This window comes from Oryx dammah, unplaced genomic scaffold, assembly GCF_014754425.2.
Source record: "Oryx dammah isolate SB20612 unplaced genomic scaffold, SCBI_Odam_1.1 HiC_scaffold_21, whole genome shotgun sequence".
Classification (NCBI taxonomy): Eukaryota; Metazoa; Chordata; class Mammalia; order Artiodactyla; family Bovidae; genus Oryx; species Oryx dammah.
Window position 1 is genome coordinate 20101372 of NW_024070205.1, and position 19656 is coordinate 20121027.

Below are 19656 nucleotides of genomic sequence, written 5' to 3' on the forward strand. Positions count from 1 at the left end.
CTAACATGTGATCTGTTTGGTTGATGTGGTTACAATTAAGACTGTTACCTAAACGATGTGCTCTTTTTCCTTGTCCTTACAGAGATAATTAAACATCAGGTTTGCATCATACTGTAATACAACTCACCAGATGCTAGAGGCTTCGTATCAGCATCAAACACCAGCAAGTCTTGCTCTCCTTCCCTGAACTCAACATGGAGAATGTCACTGAGTGCTCCAACAAGCTCTATTACATTTAAGAAGCCCAGTTTTTTGGGTGAAAGTTGCTCTTTAAAAATTAACTGTCACAGAAACAAACAAACAGAAAAAAAAAAAAAAACAGGAATATAACATATACAAATGCTTCATGGACAATGCTTTAATTTGGACTTGGACTCCAAACTAAATTTGTAAGGGTGAGTAAATTCAGGCATTCAATAAACACTTGCTTCCATGTGAGTATAATACAAACCAAGCAACCTATAATCCCTCACCATAAGCTTCTAGGCCACCTTCAAGTTCCTTTTAGAGCACATGGCAATTAAAAAGAAAATTAGAGGACATTTTTACCTCTCATTTTTCACAATGTATGATTATAAAGCAGAAGTTTTTTTTAAAAAGAGGGGAACAGACAAAATACAGAAATCATAATAAAACTGTTGATATTTCCCTATGTTCACAGAAAGAATATTCACTACCACTTTTCACAGGCAATAAAATAATACTATTTTTAAATGTTTCCTTAAAACTATGCTTATTATTTCACCCTTGAAGTTGGGATAAACAGGCAAGTGTAAGTGTATTTTCTACAGCACACTGATTTTCTTATCTTGGAAAAAAGAATTATACCAAATAGAGACAGAAGAGAATATATATAAAATAAATAACAAATATGTCTGGTTTAAACTGCACAGTCAATTAATTAGCTTTGTCCTTGCTAATAAAGTGAGTGTGTGTGACTCCACAGATTGTAGTCCGCCAGGTTCCTCTGTTCATGGGGTTTCTCAGGCAAGAATACTGGAGGGGGTTGCCATTTCTTCCTCCAGGAGATCTTCCTGACCCAGGGATCAAACCCACGTCTTCTGTGTCTCCTGCACTGGCAGGTGAATGTCTCACCATTGAGCCACCTGGGAATTCCTTGTTAATCAAGATCTCCTACGAAAAGGTCTAAATTCTTAAATCTTTTGTCTCCCTAACCAAGGTAAAACAGTTGAGCTAACCATGTTTCTTGCTCTCTTCCTTTTGATTAGGTGTTGTGCGGGTTGGTTCAGTCACATTCCAACTCTTTGCAACCCCATGGACTGTAGCTCACCAGGCTCCTCTGTCCATGGAATTTTCCAGGCAAGAATACTGGATTGGGTTGCCATTTCCTCCTCCAGGGGATCTTCCCGAACCAGAGATTGAACCCACGTCCCTTGCTTCTCCCGCATTGGCAGGAGGATTCTTTACTACTGCACCACCTGGGAAGCCTAATTAGGTGTTGGTAGGAAATAAATCCTTGCCCTGACTTAATCACCTTGGAGAAGATCGATAGGAACACACAGTGCAAACACTTTTAAAGGACTGACTCTTGACAAAGGGTGGGATGTCTTTGTTTTAGAGGCATTTTATTGACACAAGGCAAAACAATTAGATGTTCAGAAGCAGTGTACAATGAAGAGATGTCAAACCCGTTGCTTTATCATGTATTCCCTCTTCTTTACAATTAAAGCAAACAAACAAACCCAACTTTCTGCTTTAAGAGTCAGAAAAATAAGCCAATACATTTCCCCTCTTCATAACAGAAACAGCTGTAATAAGAGAAACTGAATGTTGGCTTACATATATTCATTAAAAAGACAACAGACCATCAGACTACAAGAGGATAATTCCATCTGTCTTAATCTGATACTCTTGTGTTTTTACTGATAGGTATCACCAAATCGGTAAGTTCCAGCACTGGAGCTTATTCATATTCTTCATTATTTACTGCTCATGTTTGCCTTAAGCAGAGAGTAACTCGGAGGCTGATGCTTCTCTCTGCTTTAGTCTGTAAGCTGTGTACTACCTGTGGCATCTGTCTGATGCTCAGGGCATAACTTCAGGAGTTGAACTATAAATGGAATCTGAATTCTCTGAAGCAATTTCTTCTATCTCTTCTGTTGCCTCTGAAAAATGGATCCTCAGCTTTGCCAGCTCACTACTATCTTCAGGAAGCACACCTTTCCAAAGACCATAGGTTTTCCTACCATAATCTGCCACAGTCTGTACGTTCCATCTTCAGAACCACTGGCATAGAGTCCTCCATCAGACCTAAACCTCACACAGTGAATGGGACCAAGGTGTCCTTTGTAGGATTCTAATTCATCTTCACTATTATAATCATATTTATAAGGTTTAAAACCTTCACTTGCTGCTACAAGAAATTCTCAGGGCGAAGAGATGCAGAATTGATGGCTGCAGGAGCTTCAGTGGATTTGAGTCCAAACTTACTGCACTAGGAAAAGCAACAGATGGTCCATACATTATTACCAGGCATTCCCTTGGGACTACATCCCGTACCACTAAAGACATCAAAATTTAGAGATTTCACCTCTGTCATAGTCGTGTGATCCCAAAGGAGAACAGTTTTATCGCCAGCTGAAAGAATCTGTTTATCACCACAAAGCCTTTTTAATGCCAGAGGTATGACCATTGATTTCCTTAGGTTCTGTCTGGAAGACCATCTTGTCATCGTCCTTGGACCTGAAGAACGTGGACACGAACAGCACCCGCAGGCATCCTGAATGCTGAACACCAGCCTGCCACATCACATGGCTGGCAGCGCACCAGCCAGCTCAGTTACCCTCCGGGGCTCAAGGGGCTCGGTGCTCACTGGCCCTGCCAGTTCCATCTCCACCTTCCCAGTCACTGCCTCCAAGCCCAAAGGGTGGGATTTCTGCAGTGCATACTTCTTGTTGATGTAATGCTCTCAGATCCAAATCAACTCTTTATGACTTCTCCCCGGACACTTGCAAATGTGGTGCCCTGTATCAGTCAAGTCACAGTTTAAAAGTCATTATATAGCCAATCATGATTATCCTGAGAGAGAAAGAACTGGTAGAGGACAGAGGAAGGGTGGTAATGAACTAGATTTGGTACCTCTACTTACTTCTTTGTACAATACATACTATGGCTTCTTCCCTTTTTATGTTCATTAGTCTCTTTAAGGGTTTCTTTACCTTCTCTGTAAGTGCCTAGTACTATGAATGTGCAATTCAGCTGCACATAAGACTAGGCTGGGAAGGATTTTTTTTAACTATAAGTTATTGATTTTTTGAGTAAGTGATATTTGGAAGTTTTTCAAAGGTATATAGCAAAAACTAAGTCTCTAGTCCACTCCCATTTCTCAGCTGACCAGGAGAGCACCTCCTTGGAGGTAACCACTATTAGTAGTTTCGTGTGGAAACCATCACCAGCAGATTCTTCAGTGAAACTTCCCAGAAATTGTCAAAACTTGAATATACATCATCCTTTAGCATAATAGATTACACCTGTTGTATCTTTTAATAAGTTAATACAGAGATATTTCCAAATCAGTACATGAAACATAGTTGAGTTTTGCTTTGTGATCCTCAGAATCTTTTAGTAAATTAGTTTAGTCCATCAACTGACATATCAGACATATTGCCCTAATACCTTTCTTATGCAATCTTCTCTATATACTCCCACCATAAGTAAGGAAGCAATTGACGTTTATTTCTACTTCCACTCTCTTCCATCTCCAATCCATTTTAGTTATCTTATGTTTTCCTAAGAGTTTTTGTTTTCAAATGTATTATATGATTTAATTTTCTCAGAGTAGATTTTGCAGATGACACTTTCATAGTGCAAACTCTATTTTTCGTAAATTGGTAGATGGACCCAGAAGCTTGATCAGACTCATGCTCCATGCCTTTAACAAAGCTACTGGTGATGTCATATTCTAAAAAGAACACATAATGTCTGGCTGTCTCTATGTTGGTGCTGTTATCGTAGCCATTACTGGTCAATGCCTGATTTACTGAGAGTTTTAATATAGTGATATTCTAATCTATCGATTCTTTTTTATTATTTAGTTGGAATATTTTATAGAGATATGGTCCCCTCATCTGTTATTTGGTTACCCAGTCCTACCAGTTCATTCAGGAAAGCCAAGATAAGTGACTGGCTCTTTCTCTTTGTTTACCATTTTTTAAGAAAATGAATTAGTTCTCCATCATCTTCCATGATAACCAATTAGTTTTTAACATCATATGAACTCACAAAATTAAATATATTGGATGGGCTTCAGTTCAGTTCTGTTCAGTTTAGTCACTCAGTCGTGTCCAACTCTTTGCGACCCCATGAATCACAGCACGCCAGGCCTCCCTGTTCATTACCAACTCCCAGAGTTTACCCAAACTCACGTGCATCGAGTCGGTGATGCCATCCATCTCATCCTCTGTCGTTCCCTTCTCCTCCTGCCCCCAATCCCTCCCAGGATCAGGGTCTTTTCCAATGAGTCAACTCTTTGCATGAGGTGGCCAAAATATTGGAGTTTCAGCCTCAGCATCAGTCCTTCCAGTGAACACCCAGGACTGGTCTCCTTTAGGACGGACTGGTGGATCTCCTTGCAGTCCAAGGGACTCTTAAGAGTCTTCTCCAACACCACAATTCAAAAGCATCAATTCAAAAGCAGGGTGACAATATACAGCCTTGACATACTCCTTTTCCTATTTTTAGACAGTAAAAAATAAACCTATTTTACTTTATTACTAATCTTTTTCACTCTCCTCTTTCACTTTTTTCACATATTACTTTTATTGTTAATATATAATTAATACAATATATATTTTTAATATTTTATCTTTGACCTTAATAAATTCACCCTGCTTATTTAATTTATATGCAGAGTACATCATGAGAAACGCTGGGCTGGAAGAAACACAAGCTGGAATCAAGATTGCCGGGAGAAATATCAATAACCTCAGATATGCATATGATACCACCCTTATGGCAGAAAGTGAAGAGGAACTAAAAAGCCTCTTGATGAAAGAGAAAGTGGAGAGTGAAAAAGTTGGCTTAAAGCTCAACATTCAGAAAACGAAGATCATGGCATCTGGTCCCATCACTTCATGGGAAATAGATGGGGAAACAATGGAAACAGTGTCAGACTTTATTCTTTTTGTTTTTTATTGTTTTTAAATAACAAAAATTCATTTCTTTGATATAGGGATATTCAGATTTTCTATTTCATCTTGTCTCAATTGGGTAATTCATGTCTTTTGAGGAATTTTTCCATTCCATTAAGTTGCCAAATGATAGGCACAGTTGTTCATAAAATTTTCTTATTTTCCTTCTAACATCTGTAAGATGATAATGATATAATCTCTTTCCTGACTTTGGTATTTGTGTCCTCTTTTTTCCTAATTTAACTAGCTAATGGTTCATCAATTTTGGGATCTTGCAATCAATATGGGCTTTCTTAATTGTTGCTGTTTTATTAATGTCTATTCTTGATTTTATCATTTCTTGTCTCTTACTATTTTGACTTTACTATTTTCTCCTACTATCTTGTCATTCCTTTTGCTTTTTTAAAAAATTAATTTATTTATTATAATTGGAGGCTAATTACAATATTGTGGTGGGTTTTTCCATACATTGACATGAGTCAGCCATGGGTGTCCATGTGTCACCCCTGTCCCGAACCCGCCTCCCACCTCCTTCACCATTCCATCCCTCTGGGCTGTCCCAGTGCACCGGCTTTGAGTGCCCTGTTTCACGCACCAAACTTGGACTGGTCATCTATCTCCCATACGGTAATATACACGTTTCAACACTATTCTCTCGAATCATCCCACCCTCGCCTTCTTCCACAGAGTCCAAAAGTCTGTTCTTTATGTCTCTTTTGTTGTCCCTTTTGCCGTCTTGCATATAGTGTCGCTGTTATCATCTTTCTAAATTCTATCTATGCATTAATATACTGTATTGGTATTTTTCTGACTTACTTCACTCTGAATAATAGGCTCCAGTTTCATCCACCTCATTAGAACCGACTCAAATGTCTTTTTAATAGCTGAGTAATATTCCATTGTGTATATGTACCACAACTTTATCCATTCGTCTGCCAAGGCACATCTAGGTTGCTTCCATGTCCTAGCTATTGTAAACAGTGCTGCAGTGAACATTGGGATACACGTGTCTCCTTCAATTCTGGCTTCCTTGGTGTGTATGCTCAGCAGCAGGATTGCTGGGTGGTCTGGCAGTTCTATTTCCAGGTTTTTAATGAACCTCCACATTGTTCTTCATAATGGCCATTCTAGTTTGCATTCCCACCAACAGTGTAAGAGGGTTCTCTTTTCTCCACACCTTCTCCAGCATTTACTGTTTGTAGACTTTTTGATAGCAGCCATTCTGACCAACGTGAGATGGTACCTCACTGTAGTTTTGATTTGCATTTCTCTGATAATGAGTGATGTTGAGCATCTTTTCATATGTTTGTTAGCCATCTGTATGTCTTCTTTAGAGAAATGTCTGTTTAGTTCTTTGGCCCATTTTTTGATTGGGTTGTTTACTTCTCTGGTATTGAGCTGTAGGAGTTGCTTGTATATTTTTAAGATTAATTCTTTATCAGTTGCTTCATTTGCTATAATTTACTCCCATTCTGAAGGCCGTCTTTTCACCTTGTTTATAGTTTCCTTTGTTGTGTAAAAGCTTTTAAGTTTAATTAGGTCCTATTTGTTTATTTTTGCTTTTATTTCCATTACTCTGGGTGGGTCATAGAGGATCCTACTGTGATTTATGTCAGAGAGTGTTCTGCCTGTTTTCCTTCAGGAGTTTTATAGTTTTTGGTCTGACATTTAGATCTTTAATCCATTTTGAGTTTATTTTTGTGTATGGTGATAGAAAGTGTTCTAGTTTCATTCTTTTACAGGTGGTTGACCAGTTTTCCCAGCACCACTTGTTAAAGAGATGGTCTTTTCTCCATTGTATATTTTTGCCTCCTTTGTCAAAGATCAGGTGTCCATAGGTACATAGATTTATCTCTGGGCTTTCTATTTTGTTCCATTGATCTATATTTCTGTCTTTGTGCCAGTACACCATACTGTCTTGATGACTGTAACTTTGTAGTATAGTCTGAAGTCAGGCAGGTTGATTCCTCCAGTTCCATTCTTCTTTCTCAAGATTGCTTTGACTATTTGAGGTTTTCTGTGTCTCCATACAAATTGTGAAATTATTTGTTCTAGTTCTGTGAAAAATACTGTTGGTTGCTTGATATGGATTACATTGAATCTATAGATTGCTCTGGGTAACATATTCATTTTCACTATATTGATTCTTCCAATCTATGAACATGGTATATTTCTCCATCTATTTGTGTCATCTTTGATTTCTTTCATCAGTGTTTTATAGTTTTCTATATACAGGTCTTTTGTTTCTTTAGGTAAATTTATTCCTAAGTATTTTATTATTTTTGTCACAATGGTGAATGGGATTATTTCCTTAATTTCCTTTTCTGTGTTCCCACTGTTAGTGTATAGGAATGCAAGGGATTTCTGTGTATTAATTTTATATCCTGCAACTTTAGTATATTCATTGATTAGCTCTAGTAATTTTCTGGTAGTGTCTTTAGGGTTTTCTACATAGACATTCCTCCTCCTTTTTCTGACTTATGCAGGTAGACCTTTAGGTCAATGATAATTTTATACCTTTCTTTTCTTCTAATTTAGGCATTTTATTTTAATTTAGGCATCTTAAAGCTATAAATTTCCCTTTGAGCACTACTTCAGCTGCATCTCACAATTTTGATATATTTCAATAGCATTCAATGGAAAATACTTTCAAATTTCCCTTATTCTATCTTTAATAAACTGTTTAGCTATATTCAATATTTTACCAACAATAGAAAAGAATATGAAAAAGAATATATATATATATATATATGTTTGAATAACTTTGCTATACACCAGAAACTAACACAACATTGCAAATCAACTATACTTCAGTTTAAAGCAGAAACTTATTTGGAAGAGAACTGTTTAATTCCCAAGTTTTCTGGAGGGTTAATACGTAGGGAACTCATTGTATTGATCTGTAATTTAATTCCATCTTAAAGAACATACTTTAAGATTTCAGTATTTTGAAATTTGTTTAGACTTATTCTATAACCAACTACATGGTCTGTCTTGGTAAATGTATCTTCCACGTGTACTTGAATACACTGTGTATTCTGCAATTGCTGGGTACAGTGTTCTATAAAAGTCAAACAGATCAAGATGATAGAGAGTATGGCACAGATTTTCCATGTCCTTATTCATTTTTTTGACTATTTTATCAATTGCCAGAAAGAGAAAATCCCTATAATTGTGGAAGTTAATTCATAATTAATTCTGTTAATTTTTAGATCATTTATCTTAAAGCATTATTAGGTGAATATACATTTGACCATGGTGTCTTCCTGATTAACCCTTTATCCTTACAAATTTTTCTCTGTCTCTGATAATACACTTTGCCTTGAAGTCTCCTTTACCTGATTTTTTTGAGTCTTTTTAGTTCTTTTATGCTTATTATATATATATATCTTTTTCATCTTTTACTGTCAACCAATTTATGTCTTCCTACTAACAGTATATTTCATATGCATAGCATTTAGTTGCATTCTGCTTTTTCATTATATCTTATAACTTCATTAATTTTAATACTCTATTATATTTATGAAATTATTAATATAAGTGGATTTACAGATACCATTCTTTAAATTCAAGTATAGTTGCTTTACAATGTTGTGTTGGTTTCAGGTGTATAGCAAAATGGTTCATTTCACATATACATATATATTTTTTTCAGATTCTTTTCCTTTTTAGGTAATTATAAGATATTGGATACAGTTCCCTGTGCTATACAGTATATCCTTGTTGTTTACTTATTTCTTATATATTAGTATGCATCTGTTAATCCCAGATATATCCCTCTTTCCTCTTTCCCTTTCCCCTTTGGAAACCATAGAATTTTCTATGTCTGTGAGTCTGTTTCTGTTTTGTAAAGAAGTTACTTATGTCTTAAGATTTCACATAGAAGTGTTATATTTGTCTCTGACTGACTTCACTTGGTATGATAATCCCTAGGACTATCCATGTTGCAGCAAATGGCATTATTTTATTCATTTTATGGCTGAGTAATTCCATTATCTATTCATTTGTTGATGGACACTTAGGCTGCTTCCATGTCTTGGCTATTGTAAATAGTGTTGCAAAGAACACTGGGGTGCATGTATCTTACTGAATTACGATTTTCTCTGGATATATGCCTAGCAGTGGGATTGCTGGATCATATGGCAGCTCTATTTTTAGTTTTCTAAGGAACATCCATACTGTTTCTCCATAGTGGTTGCACCAATTTACATTTCCACCAACAGCGCAGAAAGGCTCCCTCTCCTCCACACCCTCTCCAGCATTTATTATTTGTAGATTTTTTGATGATGGCCATTCTGACTGGTGTGAGGTCATACCTCATTGCATTTGCATTTCTCTATTAATCGGTGCTGTTGAGCATCTTTCAAGCGCCTGTTGGCCCTCTGTATGTTTCTGAAGAAGGATCTGTTTAAGTCTCCTGCCCATTTTTTGATTGGGTTGTTTTTTATATTGAGCTGCACGAGTTGTTTGTATATTTTGGAAATTGAGCCTTTGCTGCTCATACTGTTTGCAAATATTTTATCCTATACAGCTACCACTTTTTGCTATTCAATTTCTGCTGATTCCATCTGTATTTTGTTTCTCTCAAAATTTGTTCCTTTGTTGTCTTTCAAGCAAAAAAGCTGAACAGTAAACCCAGTCTTCCTTTAAGTTTATTGAGTATTTTTATACAATTCCATTTTAATGTATCTAAAGGCAATGGCACCCCACTCCAGTACTCTTGCCTGGAAAATCCCATGGATGGAGGAGCCTGGTGGGCTGCAGTCCATGGGGTCGCTAAGAGTCAGACACAACTGAGCAACTTACTTTGACTTTTCACTTTCATGCATTGGAGAAGGAAATGGCAACCCACTCCAGTGTTCTTGCCTGGAGAATCCCAGGGATGGGGGAGCCTGGTGGGCTGCCGTCTATGGGACAGAACTGAAGCGACTTAGCAGCAGCAGCAGCAGCAGCAGCAGCAGCAGCTTTATACCTATAACTCTGCATTACTTATTCTTCACCCTTAACTTTTCAGTATTACTGTACTACTTCACAAAAAACACAAGAACCTTGTAAACTGTACTTCCATATGCTTATTGCCCCTTTGTCTATTCAAAGGTATGGTTTTTCCAGTAGTCATGTATGGATGTGAGAGTTGGACTATAAAGAAAGCTGAGCGCCAAAGAATTGATGCTTTTGAACTGTGGTGTTGGAGAAGACTCTCGAGAGTCCCTTGGACTCCAAGGAAATCCAACCAGTCTATCCTGAAGGAAATCTGTCCTGAATATTCATTGGAAGGACTGATGCTGAAGCTGAAACTCCAATTCTTTGGCCACCTGATGCAAAGAGCTGATCCATCTGAAAAGCCCCTGATGCCGGGAAAGATTGAAGGTGGGAGGAGAAGGGGACGACAGAGGATGAGATGATCGGAAGGCATCACCAACTCAATGGATATGAGTTTGAGTAAACTCTGGGAGTTGGTGATGGACAGGGAGACCTGGCATGCTGCAGCCCATGGAGTCACAAAGAGTTGGACTCGACTGAGCAACTGAACTGAACTGATTGCCCCTCCACTCATTATGCTATGGTTTTCACAGGTACTAAATCTGTATGTTACAAACCCAGTTATACAATGTTGTAATTTTTGCTTTAAACGGTCACAGACTTAATTGGTTGAAGGTCTTTTATATACCCACACATTTTACATAAGATTTCCTCTGTATTCATTTTGAGGGCTTTTCTGGGCTTCTTAAAACTGTAAACTCTTTCATAAAATTTATGAAATTTTCAACAATCATTTTCTCAAATTTTTTTTTTTTACCATCTTTCTTTCCTCACAATTATACATGTTAGACCACTAGGTACTGTCCTACAGGTCTCTCCAATCCTGCATTTGTTTTTCTTTCCGGCCATGCTGCACAGTTTGTGGTATCTCAGTTCCCCAGCCAGGGATCAAACCCAAGTCACAGCAGAGAAAGTGCCAAATTCTATATACTATGCCAGCAGGGAACTCCCAGATTCTGGTTTTTATTTATTTTATTTTTGGCTGCGCTGGGTCTTCGCTGCTGTGCATAGGCTCTCCTGGGTTGTAGCAAGTGGGTGCTACTCTCTAGTCATGCTGCACAGGCTTCTCGTAGAGCTGATTTCTCTTGCTGCAGAGCATGGGCTCTAGAGCTTCCACAGTTAAGCTTAGTTGCCCCCCAACAAGTGGAATCTTCCTGAAGCAGGGATCAAACCCATGTCCCCTGTACTGGCAGGTTGATTCTTAATGGCTGAACCACCACAAAAGTCCCCAGGTTCCGCTTTTTAAAAAATTTTTTTCATTTATTTTCTCTCTTCTGTTCTTCAGATTGGATCATTTCTACCAATCTGTCTTGGGGTTCACTGATGCTTTCTTCTGCCATTTCCAATTTGTTCTTAAGATACTGTAGTGAAATTACTTCAGATATTTTGATATTTTATTTTCAGCTCTAGAAAATTATTTGGCTTCACAGTTTCTTTTTCTCCACTGAGGTTTCTTATCCATTTGTTCAATATGAATACATATTGCATTATACTCTTTTTAAATGTGGTTTTAAGAATTCCTTTAAAACCTTTTTGCTAACTTCAACATCTGCATCATTTCAGTATCAGTTTCCATCGATTACTTTTTCTCTTCACCAAGGGGCACATTTGCTTGTTTATTCAGTAATTTTTGCTTGTATCTCAGACATCATAATAGGTAAGCTGTAGACTGTGGAATATTCTACGCTTCTTCTGAGAGTACTGCTTTTTGCTTAACTTTCATAGGGAGTTAACCTGACTAGCCTTAAACTCAAAACTCTGACCCCCTGTTTTGGGCCACAGCTGAAAGAGTTCTTTCAGCCTTACTAGGCTTCTGTGAGTCTGCCGCAGGCATGTGTAATTCAAGAATCAGTCAGAGATTTGGGGAGAATTTACGTGCAGAATTTGATGCTCCCTCTCTATCCCATGACTTCTTCCCTCACCTTCCAACTGCTCGTCTTCCCTGGTTGCTCAGACAGTAAAGAATCTGCTTCCAATGCAGGAGACCAGAGTTTGATCCCTGCATGGGGAAGATCCCCTGGAGAAGGGAATGGCAACCCACTCTAGGATTCTTGCCTGGGAAATACCATGGACAAACGAATCTGGCAGGTTACAGTCCATGGGGTCGCAATGATTTGTTTTGTCATTTTTCAACTGCTTATGTAGCTCCAAATCAGAGGCAGGTAAAACTTTTGATTTCTATCCAGATATCAATTCCAAACTATGTATGGGGCCCGACATTGGGCCAAACTCCACGCAAATAAAAAAGGTGCTATTCTCTCCTCTCTAGGTGCTGATTCCTTTCCAATTTCTGCCTGCTTGTGAACAATTTCTAGTACCTTCAGCGAGTAATTTTGTATATTTTGTCCAGAATTTATAATAATTATCATCAGGATTGTTCCAGCGTAGGCTACTCAGACATATTACCTTAATTTATTTGCATGCCTAAGTTTCTCACTAGATTTCAAAAATCTTAGTGACAGAGCCTTTCATACCTGGATACCCAGTGCCTCCCTCCTTTCCTTTTCACTTTCACAATGTACCTCATTTTTATCTACTGGTTTTCTTAGGGCATCAGTTGTTCTATTTTTTGTTCTTGTAATGTTTGAAGTTTAGCCTTCATTTCTGAAAATTTTTTTCTTTTGTTTATAATTCTTTCCTGAGTACTTTCCTGAATACCCTTCACTGTATTCCCAAATTTGTATTAATTCAGATTTATGCTGTTCTTTCATGTTTTGTATCACTTTATATTTTTGAAAAAGGTTTCAGTTTTTATCTGTATTAGGGACATGTACTTCTGACACGCTCCTATTATCAGTAGATACGCTCTTCTGTTATTTAATCTCTTTAATTCAAACAACAATGCAATTTGACCCAGATACTCTTCTGCTGCAGATTTTACATGAAATTCATTTTCCTGACTTGTAGGACATCATTCTGGATTACTTTCTGACTCACAGAGCTCCTCCTTCCATTGTTTTTATAAATTGCTTAAAAATACAGTAGGTTAATTTTGAAATTTCTTGGCTCTTTTCCCTTAATACTACTTACACCTAAGACTCCTCTTTTTGTATCCTGCTCAATTTTTCATTAGCGTCTATAAGGGAGCTCTGGCTGGTTAGTTTCAAGAATTCACAGGAGCTATGGTGCTCCAGCCCCATTCAACTCTTACTATGAAGCATTTTCTGCTACTAGGTCAAAATAACTCACAGTTTCAGTTACAGTTTTCAAAATGGCTTGCTGTACATTCTAGTGGATGAAGTAAAGTGAAGTGAAAGTTGCTTAGTCGTGTCCGACTCTTTGCAATTCCTTGGACTATACAATCCATGGAATTCTCCAGGCCAGAAGTGAATTCCTGATGACTATTTTGTAGTTCTTCTGTCTCACAGGTCCATTAGGGCTCCTGTTTTCTCCTGGCACAGACACTGATATCATGAGGCTTTTGTGGCGGCTGCTGATTACTCTCCAGCAATTATTTTCAGAGATCTATTACCTAATTTTGTTATAAATACTGTCTCTGGATTTTCTATTTTGCCATCTAGTTCTCTATGTGGCTTCTAGCTCTCTATGGGCTTCCCTAGTGGTTCAGATGGTAAAGTGTCTGCCTCAATGTGGGAGACCTGGGTTTGATCCCTGGGTCTGCGTGGGGAAGATGCCCTGGAGAAGGAAATACAACCCACTCCAGTACTCTTGCCTGGAAAATCCCAAGCAGGGGGGAGTCTGGTAGGCTACAGTCCATGGGATCGCAAAGAGTCAGACATGATTGAGCAACTTCATTCACTCACTCTCTATAACTGGCACTTCAGGAAGATCCAAAACCTATGCTGCCTCTGCACTATCTTCCTTCAATTAGCAATTTAACAAAAGATCCTGAAAGAAGGGCAGACTGTTGTCCAAGTATTTCAAGAGGACAAATAACAAGGTAGCTTTTATATCATGTTGGATAAATAAAGGTTTAGTATTTCTACAAGTTAAAGATTAAATTAAATCTATACTTATTATATATGTTTAATAATAATGTTGAATTTCTGCAGAAGTTTGTTTACTAAGAAAGGCAAAGAGCTTTCCTGTAACATTAAAAGGTTTGTTTTACAGACTCACAGACTTGGAGAACAAACTTATGATTACCAGGGGCAAAAGGTGTGACTGGGGTGGGGGGAGGAAGAGATTGGGAGTTTGGGATTGACATGTACACACTGCTGTATTTAAAATAAATAACCAACAAGGACCTACTGTATAGCACAGGAAACTCTGCTCAATATTCTGTTATAATCTAGATGGGAAAAGAATTTGAAAAAGAACAGATATATATATATATATATAACTGAATCACTTTGCTGTACACCCGAAATCAAAACAACATTGTTAATCAACTATACTCCAATATAAAATAAAAAAACAAAAAATCCTATTTAAAAAAGGTTTGCTTTAATTTCTACAAAATTGTTGACTTGTAACCTTAACTCCATGAATCTTTAATACAGGAAGCTACTTTTGCTAAAACATTCATGGTGGGAAACTATTCACTTTGAGTTGTGAACCTGGCATAGGAAGTTTATTTTTACCCATAAACTTTGTAATAATTAAGTCATATGCTATTACTTTACTACTCTAGTTTACACTTTATTCTGTAATTTCATTATTAGATAAGTGACTTGATTTGTTAATCCAAAAGATATCAAGACTGTTTAAGCTTTCTCTCATGGGCCTATCTGAAATAAACTTTGAGGCTTTAAAGGATGACTCATTGCTTTCATTCATAATGTGAAATTAGATTTTCTGCATTAAAGAAAGCTGAGCACCAAAGAATTGATGCTTTTGAACTGTGGTGTTGGAGAAGACTCTTGAGAGTCCCTTGGACTGCAAGGAGATCCAACCAGTCCATCCTAAAGGAAATCAGTCCTGAATATTCACTGGAAGGACTGATGCTGTAGCTGAAACTCCCAATACCTTGGCCACCTGATGTGAAGAGCTGACTCATTTAAAAAGACCTTGATGCTGGGAAAGATTGAGGGCAGGAGGAGAAGGGGATGACAGAGGATGGGATGGTTGGATGGCATCACCGACTCGATGGACATGAGTGTGGATGAACTCCAGGAGTTGGTGAAGGACAGGGAGGCCTGGCGTGCTGTGGTTCATGGAGTTGCAAAGAGTTGGACACGACTGAGCAACTGAACTGAACTGAATTTGAGGGGTGATGTGTATCTTTCTAAAAAAGTTTTCTTCTTTTTCTACTATGAGTTTTAACATTTACCAAACAATTACTATGCGGCAGGCAACATTCTAATTATTTTAAGCCATTTAAACTTCTTTACAAAACTTTATCAAGTAGATAACATTATACACATCATTTTAAAATAGAACATAGATTTGATCTATCAATCATTACACTATATAGTATCTCAAACAAACTTGTTTAGATGTACAAATATATGATAATGTTCATGACATAGTAGTTAAGAGTTAGGACACTGAAGTCTGAAGCTAGGCTGCCAGGATTTCAAATCCTGGCTCCACTCATTAATGGCTGCTTATTTGGTAGGCAAGTTAGTTTTCTATGCCTCAGTCTGTTGTGAAAACAAATAGACTACTATAAGAAAGGTATTTGAATAAAGCCCATCACAACTACCTCTTTTTTAAAATTAGGCATATGGCAGTATCTGAATTATCATTCTGCAAGGTGATTTTTTTTCACCTAACATGATAGGTTCCAAAAATGATCCATGTGGCATGAGTGAGCTAAATCTTGGTTGTTTATTTTTTCTACTACATATTACTCCATTATCTCAACTTATTTATCCATTCTCCTATTGATAAACATTCAATTTATTCCCAGTTTTTAACCATGCTGCAATGTATGTTTCATATATATGTCTTCATGTGCACATGTTTAAGAGTTTCTCTAAAGTGCATCTACAGAAGTGGAACTCCAGAATTATCAGGGGTACATTTTGTCAAGTGAAGTCAAATTGCCAAAGAGGTTTTGTCCCACAAGCAGCACATGAGGTATCCTGTTTCTCCATATCCCCACTGACACTTGGTATTATCAAACATGAGAAACAAATTAACTCTCATTCTAATTATATAACAATAGTGGCAAAGATATTCTTTCTATGCATAATCAAGTATTTATTAAAAACCATATTCTTAACTCTTTGAGTAAAAAAGCAGCTACCAAAATGCAAAACAAAATGTTTAAGTTCTAGAGCACAGACTTGGAGGATCCAAGGAGTAGCAACAAAATTTTCATCAAGGATGAGAAACATATGCAAGCCATAAAAAACCATGGTTGGTAAAAAAGAAAACACTCACCTCAAACTCTCTAAGCAATTTAGAAATTAGCAAACCCTCTGGAAACTTGGATACAACCTAATAAATAAAAAGTGAAATACAATATAAATAGACACAATGGGAATGCTGGGTGGCAAAATATCAAAATAAGAAAGTATAAATTTACATAGCAACAAAGGCAAAAATGACATTATTAAGTGAATGAATTAAAAGGCACAGTAATTTTTAAGTCACCTTCTAGTTTTAAAAAAGTTGTAACAACCAAAAAAGGCAGTGAATTCCAACATTTCCAGAGTTGAGAAATCATTCCTGCATAAAACAGCAGTGCCACGACTGATCAGAAATTCCTAGAGTTCTTTAGCTCAGCTAGTATATTTAGTCTTAGCTCATGTGAAATAAATATTCTATGGCATAATTTCAAGCATTTTAAAGGGCAGAAAAGAAATACAAAGGACACTACAGAAAACACTGGAAAACACAGTTAAGCAAAGATACTGGCCACTGTTGTCCACATGCACACAGAAATATCTTTAATATGAAAATCAGGTGATTGCTTCTCTAGATTTTTAATATCGTCTCATAGACCTCTTTTCATACCAGTAAATATGGATCAACATGTTTACTAGTGACACTGGACTGGAGACTGTGGGGCTCTTGGCCACAGAAGTCTTTCCACGTCCCCCATTTCTTATAGAAAACAGACTCCAGCCTCCATGACCTTCCCTGAGTTCCAAAGAACAAATCTGAACAGTTGTCAATCTAGGAAGGGACAAGGTAGATGCAGAGAAGGGAGGAACAGTCAAGAAACAATAGTGCAGCCTTGAGACAGGGTCCTGGCTTCTTCTCAAGGGATATACATAACAATGTCTTTAAGCTCTTTATAGAATTAAAACGCTTATTTCTGCTTTCTTGACTATGCCAAAGCTTTTGACTGTGTGGATCACAATCAACTGTGGAAAATTCTGAAAGAGATGGGAATACCAGACCACCTGACCTGCCCCTTGAGAAACCTGTATGCAGGTCGGGAAGCAAAAGTTAGAACTGGACATGGAACAACAGACTGGTTCCAAATAGGGAAGGGAGTACGTTAAGGCTGTATATTGCCATCCTGTTTATTTAACTAATATGCAGAGTACATCATGAGAAATGCTGGGCTGGATGAAGCACAAGCTGGAATCAAGACTGCCGGGAGAAATATCAATCACCTCAGATACGCAGATGACACCACCCTTATGGCAGAAAGTGCTAAAGAGCCTCCTGAGGAAAGTGAAAAAGTTGGCTTAAAACTCAACATTCAGAAAAATAAGAGTATAGCATCTAGGCCCATCAATTCATGGCACATAGATGGGGAAACAGTAGAAACAGTGACAGACTTCATTTTTTTGGGCTCCAAAATCACTGCAGACGGTGACTGCAGCCACGAAATTAAAAGATGCTTACTCCTTGGAAGAAAAGTTATGACCAACCTAGACAGCATATTGATAAGCAGAGACATTACTTTACCAACAAAGGTCCATCTACTCAAAGCTACGGTTTTTCCAATAGTCATGTATGGATGTGAGAGTTGGACTATACAGAAAGCTGAGTGCCAAAGAATTGCTTTTGAACTGTGATGTTGCAGAAGACTTTTGAGAGTCCCTTGGACTGCAAGGAGATCCAACCAGTCCATCCTAAAGGAAATCAGTCCTGAATATGCACTAGAAGGACTGATGCTGAAGCTGAAACTCCAATACTTTAGCCATCTGATGCAAAGAACTGACGACTCATTTGAAAAGACCCTGATACTGGGAAAGATTGAAGGCGGGAAGAAAAGGGGACGACAGAGGATGAGATGGTGGGAAGGCATCACCGACTCAATGGACATGAGTTTGGGTAAACTCTAGGAGTTGGTGATGGACAGGAAGGCCTGGTGTGCTGCAGTCCATGGGGTCGCAGAGTCAGACACGACTTAGTGACTGAATTGAACTGATAATTAAAATTCAATGAATAGAAGGTGTCAGCATTCTTCATACCAGTAAAGACCAGTTCAGTTCAGTTGAGTTGCTCAGTCATGTCCGACTCTTTGCCTCCCTGTCCAGCACCAACTCCCGGAGTTCACTCAGACTCACGTCCATCAAGTCAGAGATGTCATCCAGCCATCTTATCCTGGGTCGTCCCCTTCTCCTCCTGCCCTCAATCCCTCCCAGCATCAGAGTCTTTTCCAATGAGTCAACTCTTCCCATGAGGTCGCCAAAGTAGTGGAGTTTCAGCTTTAGCACCATTCCTAACAAACATCCCAGGGTTGATCTCCTTCAGAATGGACTGGTTGGATCTCCTTGCAGTCCAAGGGACTCTCAAGAGTCTTCTCCAACACCACAGTTCAAAAGCATAATTTCTGTGGCACTCAGCCTTCTTCACAGTCCAACTCTCACATCCATTCAGGACCACTGGAAAAACCATAGCCTTGACTAGACGGACCTTAGTTGGCAAAGTAATGTCTCTGCTTTCCAATATGCTATCTAGGTTGGTCATAACTTTTCTTCCAAGGAGTAAGCGTCTTTTAATTTCATGGCTGCAATCACCATCTGCAGTGATTTTGGAGCCCCCCAAAATAAAGTCTGACACTGTTTGCCCATCTATTTCCCGTGGAGTGATGGGACCGGATGCTATGATATTCGTTTTCTGAATGTTGAGCTTTAAGCCGACTTTTTCACTCTCCTCTTTCACTTTCATCAAGAGGCTCTTTAGTTCCTCTTTATTTTCTGCCATGAGGGTGGTGTTATCTGCATATCTGAGGTTATTGATATTTCTCTCGGCAATCTTGATTCCAGCTTGTGTTTCTTCCAGCCCAGCATTTCTCATGATGTACTCTGCATATAAGTTAAATAAGCAGAGTGACAATATACAGCCTTGACGTATTCCTTTTCCTATTTGGAACCAGTCTGTTGTTCCATGTCCAGTTCTAACTGTTGCTTCCTGGCCTGTATACAGATTTCTCAACAGACAGGTAAGGTTGTCTGGTATTCCCATCACTCTTAGAATTTTCCACAGTTTATTGTGATCCACACAGACAAAGGCTTTGGCATAGTCAATAAAGCAGAAATAGATGCTTTTCTCAAACTCTCTTGCTTTTTCCATGATCCAGTGGATGTTGGCAATTTGATCTCTGGTTCCTCTGCCTTTTCTAAAACCAGCTTAAACATCAGGGAGTTCA

General features: G+C 38.1%; 1 protein-coding gene and 1 pseudogene across 1 annotated transcript in view; both read right to left on the reverse strand.

Moving 5' to 3' along the window:
* The window catches only part of TDRD5 (tudor domain containing 5), an 86361-nt gene that overhangs the window by 32731 nt on the left and 33974 nt on the right, over positions 1-19656 (reverse strand). The window contains 4 exon segments of the mRNA XM_040263887.1: positions 128-281; position 746; positions 1801-1833; positions 18409-18418. Coding sequence (XP_040119821.1) covers positions 128-281; position 746; positions 1801-1833; positions 18409-18418 — 198 coding nt within the window.
* LOC120880405 lies at positions 2047-2768 on the reverse strand (annotated as a pseudogene).